At 36.9% G+C, this 26,260-nt stretch overlaps 2 protein-coding genes across 5 annotated transcripts; one reads left to right on the plus strand and one right to left on the minus strand.

Annotated features, from left to right (window-relative positions):
- Positions 1–6,435: 6,435 nt before the first annotated feature.
- cunh4orf33 (chromosome unknown C4orf33 homolog) lies at positions 6,436–10,449 on the minus strand. 2 transcript variants are annotated; one of them, XM_077205145.1, is made up of 6 exons: positions 10,325–10,449; positions 9,271–9,482; positions 8,936–8,996; positions 8,794–8,845; positions 7,015–7,214; positions 6,436–6,923 (listed from the first exon to the last, which is right to left on the minus strand). In XM_077205145.1, the coding sequence occupies exons 2-6, from the start codon at positions 9,449–9,451 to the stop codon at positions 6,824–6,826; spliced, it is 594 nt and encodes a 197-aa protein (XP_077061260.1). In that variant the 5' UTR covers positions 9,452–9,482; positions 10,325–10,449; the 3' UTR covers positions 6,436–6,823. The 2 variants fall into 2 exon arrangements, with proteins under 2 accessions (XP_077061260.1, XP_077061259.1); XM_077205144.1 differs by lacking the exon at positions 10,325–10,449 and having other exon boundaries at positions 6,607–6,923; positions 9,271–9,493.
- Positions 10,450–10,467: 18 nt separating this feature from the next.
- Positions 10,468–26,172, plus strand: sclt1 (sodium channel and clathrin linker 1). Of its 3 annotated transcripts, XM_077205140.1 has the most exons (23): positions 10,520–10,565; positions 10,962–11,011; positions 11,123–11,164; positions 11,257–11,324; positions 11,740–11,789; positions 13,562–13,634; positions 13,882–13,937; positions 15,393–15,522; positions 17,098–17,220; positions 17,580–17,645; positions 18,543–18,613; positions 18,874–18,964; positions 19,057–19,148; positions 19,904–20,081; positions 20,166–20,264; positions 21,504–21,575; positions 21,666–21,740; positions 22,644–22,789; positions 22,872–23,064; positions 24,192–24,388; positions 24,696–24,774; positions 24,877–24,972; positions 25,806–26,172. In XM_077205140.1, exons 3-23 carry the CDS (start codon positions 11,131–11,133, stop codon positions 25,866–25,868), a joined length of 2,052 nt encoding a protein of 683 aa, XP_077061255.1. In that variant the 5' UTR covers positions 10,520–10,565; positions 10,962–11,011; positions 11,123–11,130; the 3' UTR covers positions 25,869–26,172. The 3 variants fall into 3 exon arrangements, with proteins under 3 accessions (XP_077061254.1, XP_077061255.1, XP_077061253.1); XM_077205139.1 differs by lacking the exon at positions 10,962–11,011 and having other exon boundaries at positions 10,468–10,565; XM_077205138.1 differs by having other exon boundaries at positions 10,524–11,011.
- Positions 26,173–26,260: the final 88 nt, after the last annotated feature.

A 26,260-nucleotide genomic window follows, 5' to 3' on the forward strand; every position in this document is an offset into this window, starting at 1 on the left:
CAAAGTTACTACAGTTATATTTGTACAGTTATAAACAAGCTGCATTAACTTTGTATTACCTACCGGATTCATTAGAGTTACTAACTTTTGGCCCGCTATCAGTTAAAAAGCATGATTTAAATTGTGCTAATTTAGAACAAAAATCCATTTGAATGACATCCAATTTTAAATGATAATTTTACAGTATAGCAACAATACTGGTATTTGGGCATAAACTGTGGTTAACATGGTAAATTTGATGTAAGTTAATGTATTTGGTTAATTCTTACAGTTGTCAGCTGCAACATTCTGTTAGTGTTTATACAGTGGAAGGACTTACGGACACGCAGATGTTTCATAGTTGGGGAAATCGCATTTAAAGTCAAGAAACTAGAAGTGTGAGAAATAAACAATTAAATAAATCTAAAATACATAAATGAGGAAAAAGTCAGAATTATGATGTTGGAGGAAATATTTCCCTAAGGCGGATAAAGCGGAGGATGAGAGAAGAGGGAAAATCTGGCTGAGGAGTGAGAGAGAGACAAAAATAATAAGTCAGACAGATAAATATGAAAACAAGATTCCCATTTGAAATGTGTTTTTCTTGCTTTTTAGGAGCCAGTTCTTTAAACAAAAAGTGGAAACAGGACCTGAGATACTTTTTTTTTTTTTTTTAATGTTGGCCATCAACATGAGAAGGTCAAACTAAATGTTATATGAGGTGTTTTCTTTTCTTTTCTAATATATGGCTAGCAGATTTGTTGTTGTTGTTGTTGTTGTTGTTCTTTACATTTCTTTTTTGCTAGTTTAAAAATCATTATTTTGTAAACTTTGGTATTTTCTAGCAATAATATACTTTAAAATTAAATGGACTAAAAATGACTAAATTTAGCTGTCACTTGGTTGAGCTTGACAAATGAAATCAGCACTACAATTTATATTCATAATTAGCAATTAAATTTGTACAAAAAAATAAAAATAAATTTTTTTTAGAACAAATTAGTTCAAAATTATGACATTGTTTTATAATTTGAATTATTTTAGGCATTTTTAGGGGGTGGAGGGAGGGCACTTCTGATGATTTGAAAACTATTTACTTTTCATTCTAGTTACTTGAACTTTTTTAATAGTTTTTTTATCCAATCTAATAGTTCTCACAACCAAAATCATGGAATTTGTGGCTCTAATGCTTTAAAAATAAATATAGTATACCCTATTTGTGGAAAGTGCCAGCAGTGCATGGACCTTTCCCATCATTTGCACTGTGTAAATGGCCATTTCTTTTTCCTGTAATAGCCCATTACCTCCTGGGTGTTGTGTTCATAACACTGAATAATTTCAGCACACTCTATAAAAAAACTTATTTGTTTTGATTCACCGAGCCGAATTGAACTTTGTACAGCTTTGCTTATTGTCATTTGTCTTTTTTATTTCTTCTCTTTACCGAAGATCACAGTGTGCTCAGAAGACAGTGGTATTAGACATTACCAATGCTTATTGATTTTGTCAAGGTAGCAACCTGAGCGGTACATGCCTTACCTCTTAGATAATTGGATAATGCTGAGAAACTCATGCCGTGAGACAGATTGTACAGTGTCAGAAAGCAAAGTGACACAAAAAGAAAAGAAGACTAAAGTGCGCAGATATGTCTGAGCTTTTCTGACTTTAATCTGAGTGCAAGAGATGATCCTATTGGACATGCAGATGAACATTTCTGTTGGCAGAAAGTGCACAGAGTTAACTGGAGTGAGACGTTTCAGTTTTAAATTTTGCCTGCCATATCTACTCTGTGGCATTCTGATATCACCACTGAAGATAAAGAAGCAAATGACTAAGGAAAAGCAATAATAAAATCCCCCCCCCCCCCTCTCTCTCTTTCTCTTTCTCTCTCTCTAGCAGGTTCAGACACCCGCATTATGATGCCTTAAGCATATGACAGTTTTTGACAAGCAAATAATGCACTCATATTTTGTGTTTGTGTGGACTTTTTTAATTGAGAAAAGGAAAAGATGTCTTTAATGTCTGTTAATTAAGCAATGCGACGATCAACTAATTGATGATTTTCCATTGTTGATGTTTTTCAAAAGGGTTATTTAATTTTTTGTGGGGTAATTAACACATAGCACAGTCCATTAAGCCTTATTCAACAATTAATTTGAAATCTTTCTAAATGGCTATAGTCATCTGCACAACTACAGATATTCATATATATACATTACATGCAACAAAGACCTGACACATACAAAAAAAGACATAACAGGATAGAATGATTGTGATTGTGATATTACAATTAGCAATAATATTAAGTAACTTACGATTTTAAACACAATATTGCCAATTACCTTGTTGTTTTTTAGCTCTGCCAACAAAAATAGCCAGAGCCGAATCAAGTCAGTATGTGTCTCCGGACTCCGGTGTTCCTGAATGAACCCAGTGCTTTTGAACTATTAGGTTGAGTGCATAATTAAATCACTCGTGTATACTTGTTTTGTTTCTGAATTAAGGGCTGTATCCGAAATCACCCCTATTTCCTCATTCACTACATTACTCCACTAATATAGTTCACTGAATGATTGAACAAAAATGAGTGAGCATAGTCAGCCGGACACTATAGCAAGACGTATTTGACTAGCTGTTGAGTGTATAGCTTTTGCTCTCTTTATGTAGGTGCATTATGGGATTGAATGAGTACACTTGATAATGTCCACTGTGGTTTAAGACACCACAACAAATGTCTGTCCCCTCAAAAAGTTCACTGTGTATTTTTAACATAACGCCATGGCCACAAGCTACAGTTAGTGCAAAATGCAGCTGCTAGAGTTCTTACTAGATCAAGGAAATATGATCATATAACACCTATTTTATCATCTCTACACTGGTTACCTATTAAGTTACGTATCAATTACAAAGTATTCCTACTGACCTATAAAGCCCTAAATGGTTTAGCTCCTGTGTATTTAACAGACCTTCTATCGCCATACAATCCATCGCGTTCTTTAAGATCACTAAATTCGAGGCTTCTGGTCATTCCTAGGATATCTAAGTCCACTAAAGGAGGGAGGGCGTTCTCGCATTTAGCTCCTAAACTCTGGAATAGCCTTCCTGATATTGTACGAGACTCAGACTCGCTGTCCCAGTTTAAAACTAGATTAAAGACGCATCTCTTTAACCAAGCATTCACTTAATGCTTAACCTTTGATACTACTGCTGAATCAGTTCGAATGCATTAACATTATGAACATCAGCTATGCTAATTATTTCCCATCTGCCTTTCTGCTGTTATCTCGGGACGCTAGTCCCGAGGTAAATAGCGTTCGTCAGCTCCAGTTTGTATCCAGCCTCTCACGGAGACTTCAGATGTCCCAACGCCTGTGAAGAGACGACTCGACGCCTGTGAAGAGACGACTCAAAGCCGGCGATATGTTATGCCATAAATTAATACTTGATTAACTAACTGTATTTTTCTATGTACATTTCCGAAATGCAATTTCTGTAAAGCTGCTTTGAGACAATGTGTATTGTGAAAAGCGCTATACAAATAAATTTGAATTGAATTGAATTGAATTTGTCAATTGAGTCCGGTGTCATCCGCATTCATTTAGCTGTACAAAACAGCTTATCATATATTTTTATTCATAAACACACTAGATTGTAGCACAAAAAGTGTAACCGTAATTTTTCTAGTGGCTAATAAAAAACCATAAAAAAATATCTTACTTATTTTGGACACAGCCTGAGTGCTTTGAAAGAATCGGTTGAGTTGAATGATTCAATGAGTCACTTGACATCTAATGCGCAATCACAGATACTTATCTCATCCTTGCAGGCTTTTCATTTCCCATCAGAGCGTAACCGTTGTTCAGCTAGTTCGTTTTGTCAGTGATATTAATCAATAGGCTACAATGCTGTGCACATCAGGACGAAAATGTTGTTTTGGCTGTCTAACTGCGGCATTTGTCTTCAGCTCAGCCATCTGTGGCTCTCAGACAAATGGGAGCTGATATTCCATCAAACTGACCCTCGTGCACGAACGAAACATCTCGCTGTGAATTAACCACTTTATGAACAACTCCACAGTTACCACATTCGCTTTAGAGCGCATGACCTCTAATGTCTTGCGGAATAGACTCTTGGCTCAATCTCTTGCTTCTTCCCCGCCTGTTTCCCTTTCTTCATGGATTTAGTATTGACAGAAAAGCTGAGAGTATCCAGGTCACATTTTCAACTCCGTGTCTCAACATGCTCTCCCATTTCTGGCCACATAAAGTTCAATTCTGTTATTTTGTGATTTAGTGCCTCTGCTGGCCCCGCGTGCCGTGCCCTCAGTGGACCGGCTCATCTTGTTCTCATCCAGTCATTCGTTTTCCTGTGCACCGTGATTGGGTTATATCGAAATATTCATTCATCACACGGAACGACCTTTATTCCACTATCAATCAGAGGGTGTCGTGCGGGTAAAGGCTCTCCTCAGCGGCCCTCCCCCTCCAGCACTTCCACACAGCACAAACAGCCTGATAATGTTGTGTTGCCTGCCATCCTCTCTTATTACTGCCTCCCAACTCAGATTTATCATCTTCCCCTCCCCTTAAAATCTGTAAAAATAACCTCCACTTTGCGAGCGTGGTTCTTTGTCATCCTTTACTTTTAAGCCTCCTTCTTTTATAGTGGCCTTTAATGGGCTTCACTGATGTGCGTGCGTGAGAGAGAGTGTATTGTACTAATGTTTATGGTTATGACAGAGTTATAAAGGAAAATATTCTTCCTGACAGCCCCTTTTATCCTGAAAAGCTTTTGTTGCCACGGAAACACATTTTCGGAACTCGGAGCGCAATGATTGATATTTTTTAGTGATGAGCAAAACAAAAATGTATATCAAAATTATCTCTCATATTAAAAAAAAAAGTGCCACTAGACACTATTGCAGGTCTCTGTGTTCAAAATATTTGTTTGTTAATGTGTTTTCGAATAGATGGGAATCAATATTTTAGTGCAGATATTACCTACCTGTGACAAATGGATGGAAGGGGCAAAAGCGACAGGTAAACAGGTCCATTATGGATATAATGGAATCAAATGACAAACATGATTCATTCTCATTTTTTTTTTTTTTAAAGGAAGTGGCAATATTCCCCCCTCCCTTCGGCATTCAGAGTTGAATCTGATGTGTAGGCCAATTCGATGAAATCAATTCCATTTCTGTGCGGCTAACGGTGTTACTCACAGAAATACCACTGAAAACATGCCAGTTCCCAATCTACATTCAGTTTTGAACAAGCCTCCTATCAATTATAAAATGTCAGCGCATAAATTCTCCCTGATTTAAAAAACATGAGTGGAAGGCCATCTGATTGACTTCGCTCTGCTCCTAACAAGAAGCAATTTGTACTCTACTATTTCCCCCAGTGAATAGATTGCATGTGGAGAGAACAAATGCGATTACTCCGAGTCTGTGTGTGTAATTTGAGTGCGGCCCATGGATGTGATTCTTTTTATTGGTTTCTATTTTTATTTATTTATTCATGTAGGCTAAATTAGTAATGTGTCCTGGAGTGTCTCCGTGCATTCCCAACAGATGTGTTTTATATTACTCATAATATTTAAATAATTAATAAGGCTACTTTTATTAATTCACACATTAATAAAATGTGTAATATAATCAGTATGAGATTTAGTCACAAGCTGTTTTAAATGCTTTTTAATGTTTGCAAAAACTACAAACAGAAGAAAAGGCTGACCAATAGTAATTGATTTATGACGAATTATGGAGATTACAGCCTAAGGTTTCTGCCAGACAGTGACGATATTTTAAATGTTATTAATTTATAGAGTTATTGTCTTACATCGTTTTAGTATTACAACGAAATAATAATAAATTAAACTAGATATATTATTTGTCCTCATTTTAATTATGTCTCCCTGGACGTGCCACATCCGGGCCTGGCCATGACCTTCGCTCCCGGGTACAAAGGAGCGCGCATTCAGCTCACGCCCGCAGTGCGCGCTCCAGTCAGGGGTTAAGGCAGCGATAGAGCAGCGGCTCGGTAATTAGTCACTGTTAATATTCATTTAACAGACAGCGGCTGTAATTATGAACCCGTGTTCCGTCTTATTAGCCGCTAATTTGTAGTTTACGCAGCCCCTATTGATTATACGCATGGGTTTGCTGAGAGAGTTAACAGCTCGGCTGTTTTTTGAAGAGGTTTTATATGCTATCATTGCTATACGTTTTAGGCTACTACAGATACTGTTAAGTCTTTCAGATATTCAAAGTCTGCACGAAACCTATTTTAGTATTGCAACAGACCTACTAAAATATAAAAAGGATAATCTTATGGTAGGGTTAGGCACGTAAACCTGCTAGTCTACTAATTTTTCTATGCAACTCGTGGAAGAATCTTCACCATATCTCATAGCAATGCGATAGTCCATGCAACATGTTGTTTCCAAGCTCCAAAAAAGTTGAATGTTATCATTTATTTATTTAATGTTCTATTTCCACATTTAACATCTCCATTTTAAAATAATTAATTTAATTTCAGTATAAAAATTAACATATTTCCCATTTGCTACATGTTGTAGGCTATAGCCTAGATGCTTGGTGCTGGATGGAATACTTAACTGCTGAGATTATGCTGCATTACTGATAGAAGATTTATTAAATTGTGATAATAAAAGCCATTATATTGCCATTACACCCACATTAAAACAAGCCACATCATTAACTTTGATTAGACTGCAGTGGAGTTTGTGCTCTAACTTAGCCATGGAAGCAAATTGCAAGTAATTGCTGTATTAAAAAACTGGTTATGAGACAGGTTTGACTTGCTTAGTGATTTTCAGCTGGTCATTTTCTTGCTAAATTCCACAGGTCAGATTCTGGCTGAACCCAGTCTTCTCCCATGATGCTTTGCAGAGTGAAGTCTTGAAAATACTCAAGTCGATGACTGTTCGGATGAGAGAAGAAATGTTAAGATCATGGTGATGTAATTATGCAATACAATGAAACCGAAATAATATCAAGATATCTAAACGTACAAGTCTGGTCCCTGTCCTTCTTGTAGGTCTTCTCTAGGAACAGGATACAGAGACTCGTAAGTCCTTCCTGCACCCGAGCCATGGATGGCGTAGGAGTTCATCTTATTAATGCCCTGAGGGAAATACCTCCAAGGCAGAAGTGCTTCTCCATTCCATGTTTTGTTCTGTATATTGGCTTTGAATGATAGAGGGAGTTGTTGCTGTAACAGGTAGCAAGCTACATTTTAGCAAGCTACACATCAGGACATTTTTGCTCCTGTACTATTTTATTTTGTTAAGCATTTCTGAAGTTTTAATATTAAGACATTTACAGACATTTAAGACGTTTTTATAATAATACGTTTATTAAGAAAGTATATATGCGTGTATACATGCATGCATACATAAATGCATATACAGTATATATACACATACATACACACAAACAAACACACACACTACTTTTTTGTGTATTTTTGAGAAAATACAGCCTTGGTGAGGATTAGAGACTTCTTTCAAAATCATTAAAAAAACTTACCGCCACCCAAAATTTTAAACGGGCCTGTAAATGTTTATTCAAAACTGAAAATATTAAAGGGGTCCTATTATGCCCTTTTACGAAGTCTTGATTTTGTTTTTGGGGTGCACTAAAATGAATGCCTTCATGCTTGATTGTTCAAAAAATGCATTATTTTTCACATATTTTACACTATTACAGCACCTCTGTCCCCCGTCTGGCTTCGCAAAAATTTCGCTGAAGACCCTCCTTCCGAAATGTGCTGTGATTGGTTGGCTGACCCAGTGTCTTGTGGTTAGCTTGTGTTCGGGAAATAAATGTCACGCCCCTTACCATAACCACAAGCTCTACTCAGATGTAAGGATGGTGTCAATTTCAAACCAATTCAAGCCTCATTCAGACTTAGGAATGTTTAATGGGTCATCGGATGCAAAATTCACTTTTATATGTTTGTATATAAATTTGTCTTTGCAGTGTGTGGACACAACCACCATACAATGAAAAAAAAATCCATTCACTCCTTTTTTTTTTTATCCTCAAAAAGCCTAAACACTCTCAATAATCAAGCCGTTTGGATTTTCTGAGCATTATGATGTCATATTGCTCATGCTCCGCCCATGACCACTGATGGACTGTCCCGTATTAGCTTATTTCCCCCTCAGCCATTTTGTATACTGTCTGCCAAGGCAGCACTTTATGTGTATTGTATCTACACACCCTGGAAGAGAGGGGTGGCGTGAGCCGTTGCTCATTATCATTTAAAGAGACATGCACCAAAACGGCTCGCTGTGAACAGAGCTGTTTTTGAGGAGCTAAAATGGTGTTGTTTTACACCCATTGAGGAATTTTAACATTGAGTTGTTACAAACTTTACATGAAGACCCTAAAGAGTCATACCAACTTGTGGAAAATGGGCATCCAATGACCCCTTTAACAAACAAGAGAATTGTGCAGAATGGATTTCATGCACAGACTTTGCAAGCACAGATTTCACAGTGGTATGTTTTTTTTCTTATACATTTTAGATACGATGTTATCCACCATTTAATCCGTTGGAAAATTATGGTAATGCAAAAAGGAATTGACAAACCCAAGGTTAAATTTCCTAAAGGGTGGTGAACAATAAGATAAAAAATAAAATATCTACCTTTGGAGTGGACTTTAGGCTTTGTAACTTTGCAGATCTTTTTAATGCTCAAACAGCAACATTACACACTTACTAAAAGTGAAAAAGCATAATAGGACCCCTTTAATAAACTGATGTACAGTGTGAATTTGCTTACCATGAACGCGTTATGTTTTCCATTCAGTAGCAGAATAAGGTGTTGTCCATGTCTGTAATTTGACATCAAAATATTATTTCAATTACACATTAGCAGTGAAAAAACTTTCAGCGGCCTGAAAAACAGAGTAGGCTTAACTTACGGGCAGACTTCCACCTCTAGATATTGCTCAGTGTTGTTGTTCAAGAAGAAGGATTCTACCACTGAAAAATAAGTCGGAAACACAAACTGTAAATATTGTGTAGAAGATAAAGGAAATGATAAACATCTTAACTTAGTGTTTCATAAACCTTTCTTCTAATTCAAGTTCTCACCAAAGTTAAATCAGACTTTTATTATATATCTGGTATTTGTCTAGACAGTCAAGTGTTGCATGTGTATATGCAAAACGATCAGTTGATTCCAACAATCTGTTATATAATCATATGAAAGAAACTGAATCTCTAAACCAGATTTTAACAGTATATATGAACACACCCTCATAGTCCCAGAGACCAGGGAACGGCTCTCCAGGTGGTCCGGCTGGTGCAGGGGGGTCATTGAAGAAAGGAGCAGTCACCTGCATTAACAAACCTTCCTCGCCAGGTGAGAAGCGAATCTTTACCGGCTTATGATCCACAGGTAAGCTGTCCCAGGTGTGTCTGATATAGAACTCCATGGCAGTCAGGAGGATACAACCGCTGCAGACACTGTTAAGCATTGCAAAATCTTATTTTCTTCTGAAGATAAACCTGAAATATTAATAAATGACTATCTTGTTCAGTTCTCAATTCATATAAATTTGTATGCGTCAATACAGGATTCATCCACAGTTCTGTGCTGTATAACGTCTTAAGCTGCGTAGGACACAGGACTGTCTGATATGCAATAAGGTTCAACAGTCATTGATAAGCAATGCATCTGATATCATAAACATAACACCTGACGTCACCTGATCACACCCTGTTCATTCATTTAGATGATATAGCCTGGTTTCTTGCAAAAAAAGAAAAAAATTCTCCATTTCTGTCACTGATGTTGTTTGGATTGGACCACTGTCATCTTTGGCTTGATTAGTTGGGGACACTATTTTCAGTCATAGACAACATCATAGTGTCGCCCCAGATCCGGTCCACATCTGGTACACGTGGAATCCACATGTACCAGATGTGGGCCAAGATTATGTTGCTGTCTGGGAATACTGATTTAAATATTAATTTGGCTTTATTTCATTATTGACAAACTGAATCAACAGTGAACATACTTGAGCTAAATAATGCCACAATTGTTTTTTGACACATGATTTGATACTGAATTGTTTGTATCATTGATCATTATTTCCCCGTTTATCGCTGTAAAGCTGCTTTGAAACCATCTGTATTGTATAAAGCGCTTTATAAATAAAGAGTGACTTGACTTGGTCATAGGAAGAACACTTCCTGATTTCTGGCATATATCAACAAAGCCTCCCACAGACGTTTCAGTAGTCAAGCACATAATCGTTAGTGAATAAAAAAGTGAATTCTTGGAACAAAATGAAGTAAAGTATTACCCTATTCGATCGCATCGAGTGGCCCCATCTTGGTCTTAAATTCAAGAACTATGTAAAAAAGAGGAACTCCATAAACTACACGGAACGCAAGCGTGTGGAAGTTTCCCGGGAACATTTTAATAAGTTGCACCGCGTCCCAGAAGATTGGTCTGATTGGCTCAGAGGGTGAATCTGAGCGTCGGTGAAGATTAATCTGATTGGCTGGTGGACTCTTTAAACTACAAGGCGGAAGGATTTGCAGGTACCTATAATAACCTCGAGGTCTTTTAATCTTATTTATTTACGTTTTACTGCTATTTCACAAAACGCCATATTACGCGACGAAAAAAATAAACATTTACAATTCACTCAAGGTTGTATAAGTATCCAGCCCATTGATTATAAATGTTGAAATATGTGTAGCCGTTAGCCCGCTATTTAGCAAGTGTAAATCTCCACCTGGATACCAATGATGCTTAATGCTGTTGCTGAGATTACACGCCAGATTCGCTTCTTTTTCACTCGCTTAATCTTGTGAAGTAGATCGTAATAATCTAGTTTAATAATGCACGTTTACTGAGTTAAACGGAAATATGTTTATATAGAGTCAGTTAATTCAATGATTTATCTATGATTCAACTAATATTCCTGCACAAAGACAGTCTCTGGGGATCACTTGTGCTGGCTGTGTGTAAACTGACTGCTTCAGTAAGGGAAATTGTTCTCCTTTCCAAACAAACTAAATGTTATAATAGTTGCAGTTGATACATATTTACAAGGCATTTGCTTTGACCTAACAGAGTTTTATTGTTGTTACAGACGCAAAAATGACAACAGAAGTCGAATTTCTACGAGATCAAGGTGAAACACGCTAACTTACATCTCAGAAACAATAGTGTACATATAAACATAAATATTCATCGTCACTTGAACTTTGTTTTGTGTCTTATCAGTGAATCGTTTAAACTCCGTCCTCGGTCGATATCAGGATGAATTTCCTCCTCCCTCCTCTGTGTCACAGGTTAGTTTTATGATTAGATGACAATTTTATTGTTTATTGCTTTATTTGTTGAATCTGTAGATCATCTCTAGCATTAATAACATAATGCTCTTATGGTGCACGGTGGGTGTGTTTTTAAGTATTAAAGGAAGTGTTCACAGGTTAAATAAATAAATAAATGAAAAATTCCTCAATCTCATGTTGTTCCAAATCTGTATGCCTTATTTTCTTCTGTGTATTCACTGTTATTGTTGTCTTGTACATACAATGAAAGTGAATGGTTTCCAAACAGGTTTGGAACAACATGACAGAGCTTTCATTTTTGACAGAGCAAACTCCGAGTGATGTGGAGGAAAACAGTCCTAATAATGGTAAAGACCTGAAGCACTGGGGATGTTGTATATAGACGCTTAATACAATTTTGACTTTTTTTTAGGCAGATGATGTGGTCATGGAATCTGCAGCTCCTTGGCTTTCAGACAGAGGGTAAGTCCCTATGGCCAGTTACTAACCTACAACAACTGTCTCTGTCTCAAGTCATCTACTATTTTAACCATGCAACCAGGGTTTGAAATGAGCACCAGCCAAACCGCCAAATGTGGGTAAAAATCAACTGTGGCAGGTAACACTGTCAAATCACTAGCCAATTTTGCTGGTTACTTATTATGTTTACTCACTTTGCTGAGGAAGTTTGTGTTAGCCACATCTGCGCAGATTTAGCGCAAATACTCATCGTGTGAGTCATCATTTTTTATATATTAAATGCAGAATATTGAGCAGAATCTGCTCATGTCAGGCTTACTTAAACTCTCTGTACACGTCACTACGCAACAAATAATAGGGCGCTTGTTCATTTGCATTGAAACAATAGCGAAGATTAAAAAGCATTTGGTTAACAGAAAAGACATTGTTATTTTCCAACATCCTATTATATTTTATGTTCTTTGTACTGTATTGATCTGTCCACCTAAAATACCATTTTGGTGATGAGGATGAAAGAGGAAGGGAGGAGATGGCTGGATGACTGGTTTTTGTTTGAATAAGGAATTAATGTATGAAATTCAAATTTTGTGACGTAGATAATATGGTTTATTCCTTTTCTTTTTTGGCTAGTAGAAGTTCTAAATGGCTGGTAACTTAAAAATGTAGTAGTCAAATTGGCCGGCGAGTTAAAAAGTTAATTTCAAACCCTTCATGCAACCATTATTTATTAACAACAATAAACTATTTTTAAGGAAACCCATACTACTGAAAATAATCTCATATAGAAATTGGTGAAATTTAAAGATAGCTTTGCAAAGGCATAAGTGTGCAGTCTGTGCACATCTTTTACCTTCTTTTATTGTGGTGGCAGCTTTTGCAAAGACAAGCACCATTCCAATTTCCTTTAGAAAATTACATAACATTTAGTATTTATGTTTTCATTTAAAATTCAAATTTGAAAGTATATTATTTATATATCTTACAAGTACGATTAAATTAACATATGACACTACACAAAACACTATGACAAAACACTAAACTTGGTTAAGGTCAATATATTATATTTAGGCTATATGACAAAATTATTTAGCAAAAAATGCAAACAACAGCTACATGTTTTATTTTTTTATGCAAAAAAAGTCATAGAAAAACAAAAAGCTCACAGTAAAAAGCAAACATTGACTACATGATCAGTTATTAATATTTAATTGGTTCCCTCTTGTTTTTGCACGTGTGCATCATTTCTTAGAATTACAGCCTGGCCAAAAGTTTAGTCCACACAATTTGAATCACAAACAATTGACTCCAAGCACAACTACATAATATGCTTTCAATATCTTTAAAAAAATGTTTATTAATTTTTGACATCACTTTTGCCCGTGTGTGTGTGCGTGTGTGTGTATATATTTCTTTATTTATTTATATATATATATACACACACACACGCATATATATAAATGTATAATATGTGTGTTTGTGTGTGTGTATATATATATATATATATATATATATATGTGTGTTTGTGTGTACATATGTATATATGTGTGTGTATATATATATATATATATATATATATATATATATATGCACTGTTTCTATAAAGTCAAGCTTTTTTTATTGTGATTTTAAATGTTTATTGTGATTTTTTTAAAAATATTATTATTATCTATAACTAGTACTTTCATGTAATCCAGTACCATGGAACTTTAAATGTCAATAGCCTATAATCTTAATTGCATAATGATGTTGTTTATGACCTGGGTGTGTGTTTTCAGTCTAATGGCTCCTCTAATAGAAGAATATGACCGACACATACAACAGATGGAGATGCAGCTCAAGTTCTATCAGGTACACTTGAAGACTTACACTATTCTACCCTATGCAAACACTCACACCACAGTGAGGTTTTACAACTGTCAGGGCTTGATGGGGCTAATTTCATGCTGTCAGCTATAAATTGCAGTTTAATACCAAATCAAGTGAATATGTCTTGTAATAAGTTTGCCATTCAAGAGTACACTTTCTCTCAAACTCTCTCAATCACCCTCCTCCCACCACTCACGCACACACTTGTTTCTCCCTGTCAAACACTCAGAGGCAGATGACAGACGTCAAAGCAAGCCTGGAGCAGGTGGTTAAAGAAAATGAGCGGTAAGAGCTGCTGCAAATGGATCTCCTGCTGATTTCTCCACCGAGAAACTGGTATATTAACGGAGTCAGTCAGTGCTAACAGCTTCTGCTGTGCAAGATGAGGTGGTTCTGGTAATCACAGGACACCCTTTACGTAAATTCACTTTGTTGTTGAGAGAAAGTTTTGCAGTAATTCTCAATTTAGAAAACTTCTGGTAACACTTTACAATAAGGTTCATTAGTTAACATTATTTAATGTGTTAACTAACATGAAATAACAATGAACAATACATTTGTTACATAATTTATTCATCTTTGTTAATGTTAGTTAATACAAATACAGCTGTCATTGTTTGTTCATGTTAGTTCACAGTGCATTAATGTTAACAAATACAAGATTTGATTTTAATAATGTACTGGAAAATGATGAAATTAATATTTACTAAGATTAATAAATGCTGTAGAAGTATTGTTCATTCTTAGTTCATGGAATTCAACTAAGGTTAACTAATGAACCTTATTGTAAAGTGTCACCAAAGTTTTGTACCTACCACCATAATCTGAGGGTACAATTACACTAAAGCAATGTACTAAAAATTCTGCGCACAGATGACTACATAGTCAAAAAAGATCCCGTTCACACACATCTGCGAAAAATACTAAAATTGCTGTATTATACATGCCAGTCCAGTAGTCGGCGATGTCACTTTGTAAAGAAACTGTACATGCATGGCTTCTACAGAGTGGCGAATACAAACAATCAAGATGGCATCCAAATGACCTCTGTTTTCACATTCACTTTTTTTTCTTTTCTTTTTACACAGAGATAATAAAGGAACCTTTTTTTAAATGCACTTTGAATAAATATGCGTTTTCAGGTCCCCAAAACGACTTTGTGGTGTAAATGAATGGCCAAAATGCTTAAGTTTTCCATTTTCAGTTGAAAATGGTGTTCTGTAAACCCCCTGATTGTCAGTTTAAAGTATAATCACAATTGAGGAGATGAAACAAAACAGCGGCATCAATATTTGCATGTAAAAAAAACTACTATGAAAATCTACTATAGAATATAATTGTTGTTTCATGGTGTGTGTGTGTGTGTGTGTGTGTGTGTGTGTGTGTGTGTGTGTGTGTGTGTGTGTGTGTGTGTGTGTGTGTGTGTGTGTGTGTGCGCGCGTGTGTGCGCGCGTGTGTGCGTGCGTGTGTACCCTCACTTTTTCCTCACATTCCCCCAAGGAGCATTATTTCAACCGAGGGAGGACACTCAAACACCCCACCTCCCTGGACTACCGACATGTTTTTTTTCCCCATATCAAGCACTGATTAAATATACTACTGCCAATTAATTACTAGGACTTTAGGGATGCAAGTCAACTAATATTTTAGAACAAATTAAAGCATGTCTGCAGATAATTCCTAAGGGTTTATGAAGGTTGACCTTTTGCATTAACTATGTATATTAATGTTTATTTGCAGGCTTCATGCAGAGCAGAGAACATCCATTGAAAAGCAGCTCCAGTCTCTGTCCGCTGGAACAGAAGGAGTCACGGCAGATGATGCAATCGCCATCAGCAATCTGGAGGAGCAGGTCAAGTGTGTCGTGGAGGTGAGTATCCAGACCTGCTGCATAACCCCCTCTAAACTCCCATGAGTCAGTCTGTGCAGCTACAAACCCACAGGCACTTTCCTGGCCCTGTATTCCGGCTGTGCGAGGGGTGATCTGGGGTTATTCTGGCCTTAAAGCTTCGTTCTTTAGTTAATATATGATACGACGGAGCAGGTCGTGTTGTGCTGAGGGAATGGGTTCTAATCAGTGTGGAGTACGCTTCAGGTGCTCCCGAGGACTACATATCAACACTTGACATTACGGAGTAATGAGATATTAGTGCGTCACTCATCAAGCGTCCCACTTTCAGCTCGACATTGTACATCTTTGCCCTCCTTTAGGGAGCAGTTTACCAGAACATCATGTTGCAAATCACATCTAAACCTCTCTAGAGAGCGTGTCAGTTCAAGTCGAGCCTCAAGTGACTTATTTTTGAGTTTGTGGACTTTCCACTTTTTTCCAAATCATATTCACAGATTTAATTTCTTAATAAACTGAGAATGAAATAATTAGCCATAAATTAAACATCCAGTGAGACCTTTTTATGCCTCATCGTAAAGAAACAGCAAAGTTAAGACGAGTAACTAAAATGATTAGATACATTTTTATTATATAATAATAAATAAATAAAATATATATATATATATATACATACAATTATTATTTTTGTTATATATTTTACAATATATTGTGTGTTTAACATATTCACTTTGATCTTGCCAATACAAAAGAAGCAATATTGTGAATATTGTATCACTGTGATAGTTTTCCACTCCTTCTCTTGCACAGAATGTGGGCATTATAAAATATTTTAATAGCAACTCTGGTTTAATCCTCATTAGCAAAAAAGGTGATAGATCTGGGAATATGATTATTCATGTAAATCAGTTTGAAGCCAGCAATTCATTTGCATTAAAACTTAGGAGTATTCATAGACATTTTACATTTCATCCTTTTTTTTTCTTCTTCTTTTTTTAAATAAGTCCGTTTGTGTCTAAATGTAATTTAAAAGCATACTGAGTCATAGCCAAAACTTTTAAAAACAATAATTGCTAGTTATAAATAAATTATATAAACTCTTGCATTTAGAGCAAGTAAATATTCACAGCAAAAATATTATAGTTACAACAGTTACTGTAATTAAATGGTCTATGAAAGCTATGGTTTTTTTTTTTGCTCCAGAAGCTACAGAATGTTCAACCTTTATGTGCCTGGTGCATATTTATTTATTTTTTCTGCTGACAAAATACTGCAAAAATATCTTTCCAAGAAATTTCAGTGGACAAAAAAAAAAACTTTTTAAAATTACAAGTGATCTTGAAGCTTTATACAGCTTTTTACACCAGATGCCATTGAAGACACGACAAGTATATTCCTTAAAGCCTCACTTTCATACCTTTCATGGTCTATAAGTCCATTCTACACTAACCACAGCTACCCATTCAGTTCAATTAACATTGCTTCTGTTCTCTACATTAATATCACGTCAGACCTCAAAGATATTTAGAGAGTTTAGTCATGAAAGGCCACAATCATAGAATGTTTAACTTCAGTTTGTTCTGTGTGTGTCTTTAGGAGAAAGAACGGGCTCTTCAGATGTGGCAGACCGCTTCGCAAGAGTTGGATCGTCTTCAGGCCCAGTACCAGAGCTCCATGAGTGATGGACAATTACATGCGGTTGAACGGCAACACATGCAGGTAGCCAGTGCAAACTCACATTCGTGTTTACAGACAACATTCAACCCATTTCAGTAAATCTTTCTTTTTTTTAATAAACACTTCCAATTTTTTCACTTTTTCCTAGAATATGTAATATGATTATTGAGCACTAGAGGGCAGTATTTAACTACATGCAGGCTCAGTTAACAGAACAAACAGACCCCCAGCACTTTCATATAAACCAGAAGGCACGCCGAGACGGATTATATAAATTCAATATTAGCTGTTGGCAGTAAAATATTGGCTTAATTATGGCTTGAAGCTTATTATAATACACATTACTTAATTATTGAAATACTTTGTCTGTGCTCTTACTGACGATCACTGTGCGGTTTTAGAATCAGCTGGCACAGATGCAACAACATGCACAGAAGCTCCAGCTGGCCAATCAGAAGCTGGAATCGGTAAGACTGCCTTTTTCAATATGTAAACGGTACTGGTTAAAATTTAAATGTACTGTATTTTCTTTCCACATTTAATGTCTTGGTTTATTGTGCATGTTTCTTCCTAATTAAATAATCTTTCATGATCTTTCACAATAATGTAAAAGTTTCTGCGCCTTTGAAAAAACTTTCTAAAACTAGCTTGTCTCTCATATCGCTTTGCAGCCTCTTTGTCCTCACATAATAAAATCATTGCATTTTACATGTTCATAGCAGCGGTTGAATCCAAATCAAATTACAAATGAGGAATACAATAAGCAAATACATTGCATATTTAAATATTGCATTTTTGTATTTGTTTGGTAAATAAACCCCTTCAAACCCTTTTTATTTTGTGATAATAGCCAAGTGATTGTACATTATCAGTACCAATCAGATCCAGATGGATAAAATCAAGCCCCTTTTTACATAATTTTCCACAAATTCATTTTTACAGGGAAAATGTTTGGACATATCATTGTATGGAAGGGTTTTATTAGTGCTATTTGAGGGTTCTGTTTAGTCATTTGTTATGCAATGGATTTAAAGGCATAATCCTTCCTCATTCTTAATCAGACACACATTTTCTCACACCAGTCAGAACTGCACCTGTTTGAATGTTGTGCATTGTTCAGCCGTGTGTGTGTGAGTGTGAGTGTGCGTGTATGTGTGTAGTGGTTGTGAAGGGAAACACTACTCTATTCCTGAATATTTAATGAGCAGTGTAGCTCGTACACTCCCAACTTTTTCACACCTATCCCATCTTAACATCTAAACAGCCTCCATCCTCTCATTCTTCATCCTTGTGAATTTCTTTGAAGTGTGTGTGTGTTTGGCGTTATGCCCGGCCGGCGTTCATGTCTGTCCTGTCACACTCAGACCAATCAGCAGTTCCTTAAGACGGTGGCGGAACAGAGCAGTGAGCTGGAGGAGTTACGCAGCCAACTCAGGTAGCGTTTCCAGATGGCCAACTCTTTATGACTTAACCTTCACTCGAGGTCTGTTTGGAAGATTACATTTTTTTTTTACTGTTCTACTTTAAATCTTACTGATTTTAAAAGTTTCTAGTGCATTTTCGATCCCGTTCCCCCTGTCTTCTTACAACTATGCTATCAATAAAAAGTAGTAAAAAGGTCAAATTTATTTAAAAAGTACAAAAAAACACAAAAATCACATTTCTGTATGTCTGTGTTTCTGTATGATGTTTCAGGCAAGCTAAACTGGAGCAGAGATCTGCTGCGACTAAAGTGGAGGAGATGACCAGACTCCTGCAGAATGTGCAGGATCAGATGCAGAGGAGGGTGAGAGATGTGGCTATAATTGTCCTTATGTAAGTGTTCTTATCACCCTACTGTGTGTTTTCTAATAATGTCGTGTGTGTGTGATGGTGCAGGAAGAGGACGCAGCAGAAGCTCACGGTAGAGAGGAAGCTTCTGACCGGAGACTACAGCAACTACAAGCAGCACTGAACCATTTAGAGGCCAGGTGAAGTCTATCAATTATGATTTCAGTGTGACTGCTAGATTGAAATCTGTGTTGATGAAGAAACTGTCATAGTAGTTGTATGTATTGTGCACTGGTGTTCAAAACAATTTCATATATATGTATTTTATATGCATCATTAAATAAATCAAAAGAGATGGTAAAAGACATTTATAATGTTACAAATTATTTCAATTTTACATAAATTGGAACAACATGAGGGTGAGTAAATACTGACAGAATTCTCATTTTTGGGTGAACTATCCCTTTAAGCAGTACAACTCTTTTCAACATTGATAATAATAAATGATCCTTCAGCACCATCAGCATTTTAGAATGATTTCTGAATGATCATTTGACACTGAAGTAATAATGCTGAAAAATCAGCTTTTGCCATCACAGGAATAAATGACATTTTAAAATGTTCAAATAGAAAAGTTGTTTTTAATTGTAATAATATTTCACAATATTACTGTTTTACTGCATTTAAACACGTGATGTTTGCCTGGTATTTGCCACAAAACTATTCACACAATATTTGATGAATAAATCTTGTCCCGGGCCTCTATATATAACCATTTAAAAATATGCCCAGCCTCCAAAGATAAAAATCATGGATTTCAGAATGGATGGTAGAAGAATCTTTTATATTACCTCATTTATTTTTGCAAATTAAAGGAGGACTTTGTATATATTGTTTCCTTTTAATATCTTGTTAAAAATATGGATGTTAATTTATTGATGTATATGTTTTCCAGACTCAAAGCTGCGACACAGGATTCTGAGTCAGTGCGCAGGAAGCAGACGGAGTGGGAGCGGCAAGTTGGAGAACTGCAGGGTCGCTGTGCCTCACTGGGAGAGGAGAAATTTGAAGCCCTCAGTCGCCTCCGCAACTCCATCCAGCTGGCTGAGGAGGCCTCGCTTCAGAGAGAACAGGTCACGCTCCAAATACACCGCACAGCCCCAATACATACCCACTTCATATACTCAAAGATAATTTTTGTGTGTATGTTACCCTAGGCTCAGCTGAGGGAGAAACAGAGAGCAGAAGAGCTGGAGAAGATGAAAGACGCCATGAAGCAGCTGATCCAGGATGCTGCCCTGCGCACCAGGAAAGAGGTGATCACAGCCAGGGTTCTTGAACTCAGCAAAGGGAGACAAAAGAATAAGCTGGAGGCTTCAAGTCTAATCTCAGATAGGTTAAATTTGGCCTAATGAGCCTATTAGACAATATTTAAGGCATCATGAGGGGATTTTGCACGGGTAGTTATAGGAACTAGACACCAGCGCAGTCCCCCAAGAGCTACATTTTCCCCCAGGGCCATTTTCCAGGTTGCATTCACACGGCCAGGAGGAACTCTGAAGTGACGTAAGCCTGCAGACAGCGACTTCGTCAACACCAACTGGAGGATGATACTGTGATCGGAGCCGTGTTTTTGTTGTGTCGTGGGTTTCGTGATGACGGAGCTGGAATGTAGGTGTATAAGTTATGCGATTGAAAGGGATAAGAGACGAAATCTCATACGACAACTTGCAGTGCTAAGAACCCAATGCCACAGACAAAGGTGACGGGTAAATGCTATCTGTCCATGTTTGTGGATAAATGTCAACTTTGTGTTTACATGCTGGTGTTCCATATGGCATGCGTTCAGCCAATTACCATACATTACTAGTATTGTGCTGGGTTGGACCCTACTCTAAAGTAGGAGCTAATTTATTCCCCCCAAAAGGCGTTCCTATAACTAAAATTGTTCCCAGTGAGGTGCGAACATGCCAAAAAAAGCGGGTACTTCTGCCAATAGTTATTGGAGCTATGAGAACGTTCCTCCAGTGCGAAAGCCCCTATGGTCCTTGTCAGAGTAGCCTTGAGGGATTGATGTATGCTTAGCTTAGGAGTCTTAAGTTCCTTCTGAGATTTTAAGTTAACATTTCAATAGTTCAATAACACATTTGCATGTTTGGGTTTCTTTGAATTTGGATAATGGTCTCATGATATGCAGGTAAACAATAATTATACTTTTACTAAATATACTTAATATTTTAAGTAAAGTGTTTATATTTGATTCTTTTATTTTAGAATTTAATTAGATCTGTAGTAAGCTGCTCTTTAAGCCTAGTCTGATTCAACGTTACAGTTTGAACTAAAGGCAACCGTACAGCTGCAAACCCTTTAGATCTACAGCCAAAAATAGCCTAACTGTTTACACCGACAAATGTTGGTTATGGCACAGTGAAGTCAGTGTCATTCTAGTTTCTAATTCTAGTGTTTTGACATCCAGCTAGTCTGTGATCACAGTGCATATATTATTTCCATCTTTGAGTGTGGCTTAGTTTTCTGTTTGTTTCCTCTTTTATTAGGTTGAGAATGTTCGTAAGCAGTGTAACGTTCAGATTCATCGTATGGCTGAGGAGCTGTCTGCCCTGCAACTGGTGACACATTCATCATCAGCATATGTACAGATGTGTACTGCTGCAACTGTTGCTAATGTATATTAACATATTTCCTATGGATGTGTGTAGGAATGTGCTGATAAAGAGGCACGGATTGAAAGAGCACATCGGGAGAGAAAAGCTGTGGAAGAGGAGCTGGAAAAGGTTTTTACTCATACATAATTAATTGCAGTAAGGCTGTATGTTGCTGTGTTATCATAGTTAAGGGCTGTTATATCATAGTTAAGGGCTGTTATATCATAGTTAAGGGCTGGTATAAGGCATGAAGTGACGCAAAGTGCAAAACCCCCTCTAAAATGTGGTAAAAACACGTTATCATGCACTGCCTGGAGTGGCTTATTACCTTATATAAATATTTAACATAAATGTAATGTAAGACACAAATGATCTGTAAAAATGTCGTCTTTATATTTGGATGGATAGATAATGATTTAGCAATCATTAAATTGATCAAAATTAACAGTAAAGATATTTGCAGTTACAAAAAATTATTTTAAATAAATGCTTTTTTCTATTGATCAAAAAATCCGGAAAAAACTCTTAATGGTGTACACAAACGTATGAAGCAGAACTGTTTTTATTTCTGAAGGATCATGTGACACTGAAGAATAAAGTACTGGTAATGATTTGCTATCACAGGAATAAATTACATTTTTAAATATGTTCAAATAGAAAACAATTATTTTAAATTGTACAAATGTCTCACATTATTACTGCTTTTCTTGTATTTTTGATATAAAAATGCAGCTTTGGTGAGCATAGGAGACTTTTTTCAAAAACATTTATCAATCAATTTGTGTGTGTGTGTGTGTGTGTGTGTGTGTGTGTGTGTGTGTGTGTGTGTGTGTGTGTGTGTGTGTGTGTGTGTGTGTGTGTGTGTGTGTGTGTGTGTGTGTGTGTGTGTGTGTGTGTGTGTGTGTGTGTGTGTGTGTGTGTGTGTGTGTGTGTGTGTGTGTGTGTGTGTGTGTGTGTGTGTGTGTGTGTGTGTGTGTGTGTGTGTGTGTGTGTGTGTGTGTGTGTGCGCGCGTGTGTGTGCGTGTGTTGTAGGTCTATAAAGAGGGTCAAATTGGAGAGCCTGAGATGAGGAAGATGGAGGCTCTCCATCAGAGATGTTTAAATGCAGAACGGCTGAAGGATGAAACACAACTTGCACTCAACAGCACGAAGAACAAGATGAAGAAGATGGAGATGGAGTGAGAACACACACACACACTCATGAACAAGACAGGAAACTATTATGGACCAACCTTAGATTTACTCTGTGTGCTTGTGCAGGTATTCAGAGGAGCTGTCGCGCTGTCAGGAGGAGGTGCGGAGACTGCAGTCAGCGCTGTCGAGCTCGAGAGAAGAGAGCACAGCCATCAGCGAAGAGAGACTCACACTGCAGCAAGACAACCAGCAGCTGCACAGAGACATGGAAGCACTGCGCAAAGAGTGTGCACTGGCTCAGAGGCGTGCCAAACAACAGGTCACACACAACACAGTGACACACAGATGGGATAAAATCATTTACTCGATGTAATGATGTTCTATTACAGTAGTCAACATTTTAAGTGGTTCAAAAAAGTTCTTCAAAGTTGTCCTAAGACAAGAACGAGTATTGTTCAAAGTTTTTGATCGACTTCAAATGTTGACTGTTGTACTTTGCTTGTGTTTGTGTGTTCTTTTATTATTATTTTGTTGTCCACATTGATTTTGGACCCCATCGACTTTGATTGTATGAACAAAAACAGTTCAGAAACATTCTTTAAAATGTGTTTGTTGTTCTGCAGAAGAAAAGTACATTTTAGGTGAACTATACCTTTAAGCATTTTTTAAGGGCTGTTACAGCAAACTTTATATTGATGTCACAACCATGAGCACATTAGCATATATCCACCCACTCGACCTGATGAACAACAGTGTGAATTTTGATATGCTGAGCCTGAGGTTAACCAATCATAGCAGACATCATTTAAATAAAATCTGTAAAACTTAAGTTCACCCAAAAATGAAAATTCTGTCATCTTTCACTCATCCTCATGTTGTTCCAAATTAATAAGAATTCATCTTCAAAACACAACTTTGTTAAATTCATACAGATTATTTTTTACAGATTAATGTCTTCTGAAGAGACACAATCGCTTTTCATGATTTAAAATTGGCTTAATTTAGGCTTTTATTCACATATAAACATTGATCAATGCCCATAAAATACATTAAATATGGTATAAAAATCTCAAATGCTTTTGCTTTGCTCGAGAACCAATAAGGTTTGTTCTCTTGTGTCACGCTAGTGCGCTTGAGCTTCCATTTAACATGTTTGGTGGAAAGGACTGTCATTGGAAGGTCAGAAATATGTCAGGTTTTAAAAAATATCTTCATTCGAGTAAGAGGAACTAAAGTTTTAGTGGTTTGGAATGACGTAGAATTTTAATTTTTGGCTTAACAACTCAAGGCACACACCTGTTTAATTCTAATGTTCAGAGAGACCATCTCAAATAGTGAGGAAAACTAAATTACAAGTGGTTCCAGTGTAAAAGTCCTAGAGTAGCATTATAAATGGACTAGCAGAATAAATATGGCATCTTTAACAGGATTCTTTTGCGTGTGTAGGTGTCTTCGATGCAGCAGGAGCTGTGTGTGAAAGAGCAGAGTTTGGAGTCCAGGCTGAGAGAGATGGAGGAGAGCAGTAAAAACTCCAGCGCCGGTTTGACCAGACTGGTGCTCGCTCAACAGAAAACCATCAGTCGCTACAAAGACGAGGCCAAGAACCTCACACAGGCTTTCCAGCAGAAACTCAGCAGCCTCAGGTGAACGCTCAAACACACTCGAGACAGAAGTGCAGTTCGCCAAGGCAAGAATCACAATTACTCATATTTAGGGTTTGCGATCTGAACGGAGCACTAAGTATTAAACTTTGGTATATAACTCATCCTACAGGGATGCGAATTGTTAATGCTCATGCAACACTCTTGCCATAAAAAAATTGTTTCATTAAACATCTTGACTTTGGTGAGGGGAATTTCAGCACAGAATATTTCTACCATCATATTAAGAAATTAGCTTTCATATTAAAACAGGCTTCTTGATTAAATGAAATGATTGTGGTCATTGCAGGTCAGAGCTGAACAGACAGAAACAGCGTGTTCAGGAACTGGAGATCCAGATGGAGGCTGATCATCAGAAGATGCTGGAGGTGTGGACAGTACTTGCAAATTTGTTTCTACCTAGAAAGATGTTGTATACTGCAAGTGTTACATATTTATGGGGTGTGTAATGTCATCATTTCTGTCTCTAGTATGAGAGGCAGGTTTCAGAGCAGCTGGAGAAAAACACGCGTTTACAGAGGCGTCTTACTCAGGCAGAGCAACGTGCAACAAGTGCTTCACAACAGGTATATGAACCATACTGGACATTTACACACTTCCTGCCTATAGAATGCAGCAGTGCCTGCACACATTTTCCATTGCTTCTTCCGAAAGTATTTTTAACAAAGTTTTAAGCCATGAACCAAACCACCAGCCACGAGGTGATTCACAACATTACAAACTTTGATTTGAAGCAAAATATTTAAAGGTCCCATATTGTCAAAACTGAAATTTCGTTGCTTTTTTCATGATAACAGAGGTCTAGGGGTAATGGAACTACCATATAAGTTTCAAAACAGTCGATCCACAGACAAATGCACACAGCCTGCATAAACTAGCTGTGCCTTTTCACGAGCTGTTGTGACTTTCATATAAATGTGATGTCAGAACTACTCAGTCTCATCCTTCAGTCACCACCCACACCAATGGTGGGTCACTAAGAAAACAACAGGCCAATCAGAAGAGAGGCTCATGAATATTAAGTAGACAGGCCAAAATCGACCTGTTCTTGGCAGAGCTCCTGAGAAAGGAGCTGTAAAAATATATTGAGATGGTTTTTGGTACTTATACCACAAATATATATTCTTAAGGACATCTAACTTAAATAAAAGTTGTACAATATGGGACCTTTAAAAATTGGACAAAGACACACATGTACAAGGCTGTACTTAACAGCTTTAGTGAGGGAACGACAATCCCTTGAAGCTTTAAATCAACTAAAAACAATGTAGAAAATAGAAAATAAAATTGATTTAAAGATTTTATACTTTGCCATTTTTATTTCCACAACTCAACTGTTGCCCTCTGTTGCTGCTTGACAAAGGGTGCACAGAACTCTAAACTGATTTTCCTCTTTCAGCTGAATGTGATGTCACTACGGAGAAAAGCTGCATCCATGATGGATCTTGAGACTTTGTCATAGATCAACAGCAACTGTTTTGTTACATCATCATCATCACCCTGCTCAGTTTGTCACTGGGCTCATCATTTACTGGCAAGAGCTTTAACGGACAGGATTACTTGTGAATGTTATATCATGTAGGCCTTTGTTTCAAAGATGCCTGTAACTACCAAGCCAATTTTTTTTCTTCAATATTGTTTAAATTACCAGCAAAACATGTTTTAAAAAGTGTGTACAAATGATTTAATGGTCTTACTCAAAAATATATTTGACCTGGTTAGCTTGTGCCATTGTAAAATTTGACCAATAAATGCAATAATTTATACCACAGGGCTGTTGAATGTTCGCAGCCGGTTGAAGGTGTGTAATTCGTTTTCACATTAGTTCCATATCACTTTATTATTTATTCAAAG

The sequence above is a fragment of the Siphateles boraxobius genome, unplaced genomic scaffold, assembly GCF_051911475.1.
Source record: "Siphateles boraxobius isolate OS27281-9 unplaced genomic scaffold, OSU_SipBor_1 53, whole genome shotgun sequence".
Lineage (NCBI taxonomy): Eukaryota > Metazoa > Chordata > Actinopteri > Cypriniformes > Leuciscidae > Siphateles > Siphateles boraxobius.

Bases quoted from the DNA above. Each gene is read 5' to 3' on its own strand.
- cunh4orf33 (XM_077205144.1), bottom strand. From the start codon at position 9,493: ATGCTTAACAGTGTCTGCAGCGGTTGTATCCTCCTGACTGCCATGGAG. The intron at 8,997-9,270 runs GTGTGTTCATAT...CTTATTTTTCAG, and splicing joins TGGTCTCTGGGACTATGAGG to TGGTAGAATCCTTCTTCTTG. The intron at 7,215-8,793 runs GTAAGCAAATTC...TACCTGTTACAG, and splicing joins GAAAACATAACGCGTTCATG to CAACAACTCCCTCTATCATT.
- sclt1 (XM_077205139.1), top strand. From the start codon at position 11,131: ATGACAACAGAAGTCGAATTTCTACGAGATCAAG. The intron at 13,635-13,881 runs GTACACTTGAAG...TCAAACACTCAG, and splicing joins TGCAGCTCAAGTTCTATCAG to AGGCAGATGACAGACGTCAA. The intron at 20,082-20,165 runs GTCACGCTCCAA...ATGTTACCCTAG, and splicing joins CCTCGCTTCAGAGAGAACAG to GCTCAGCTGAGGGAGAAACA.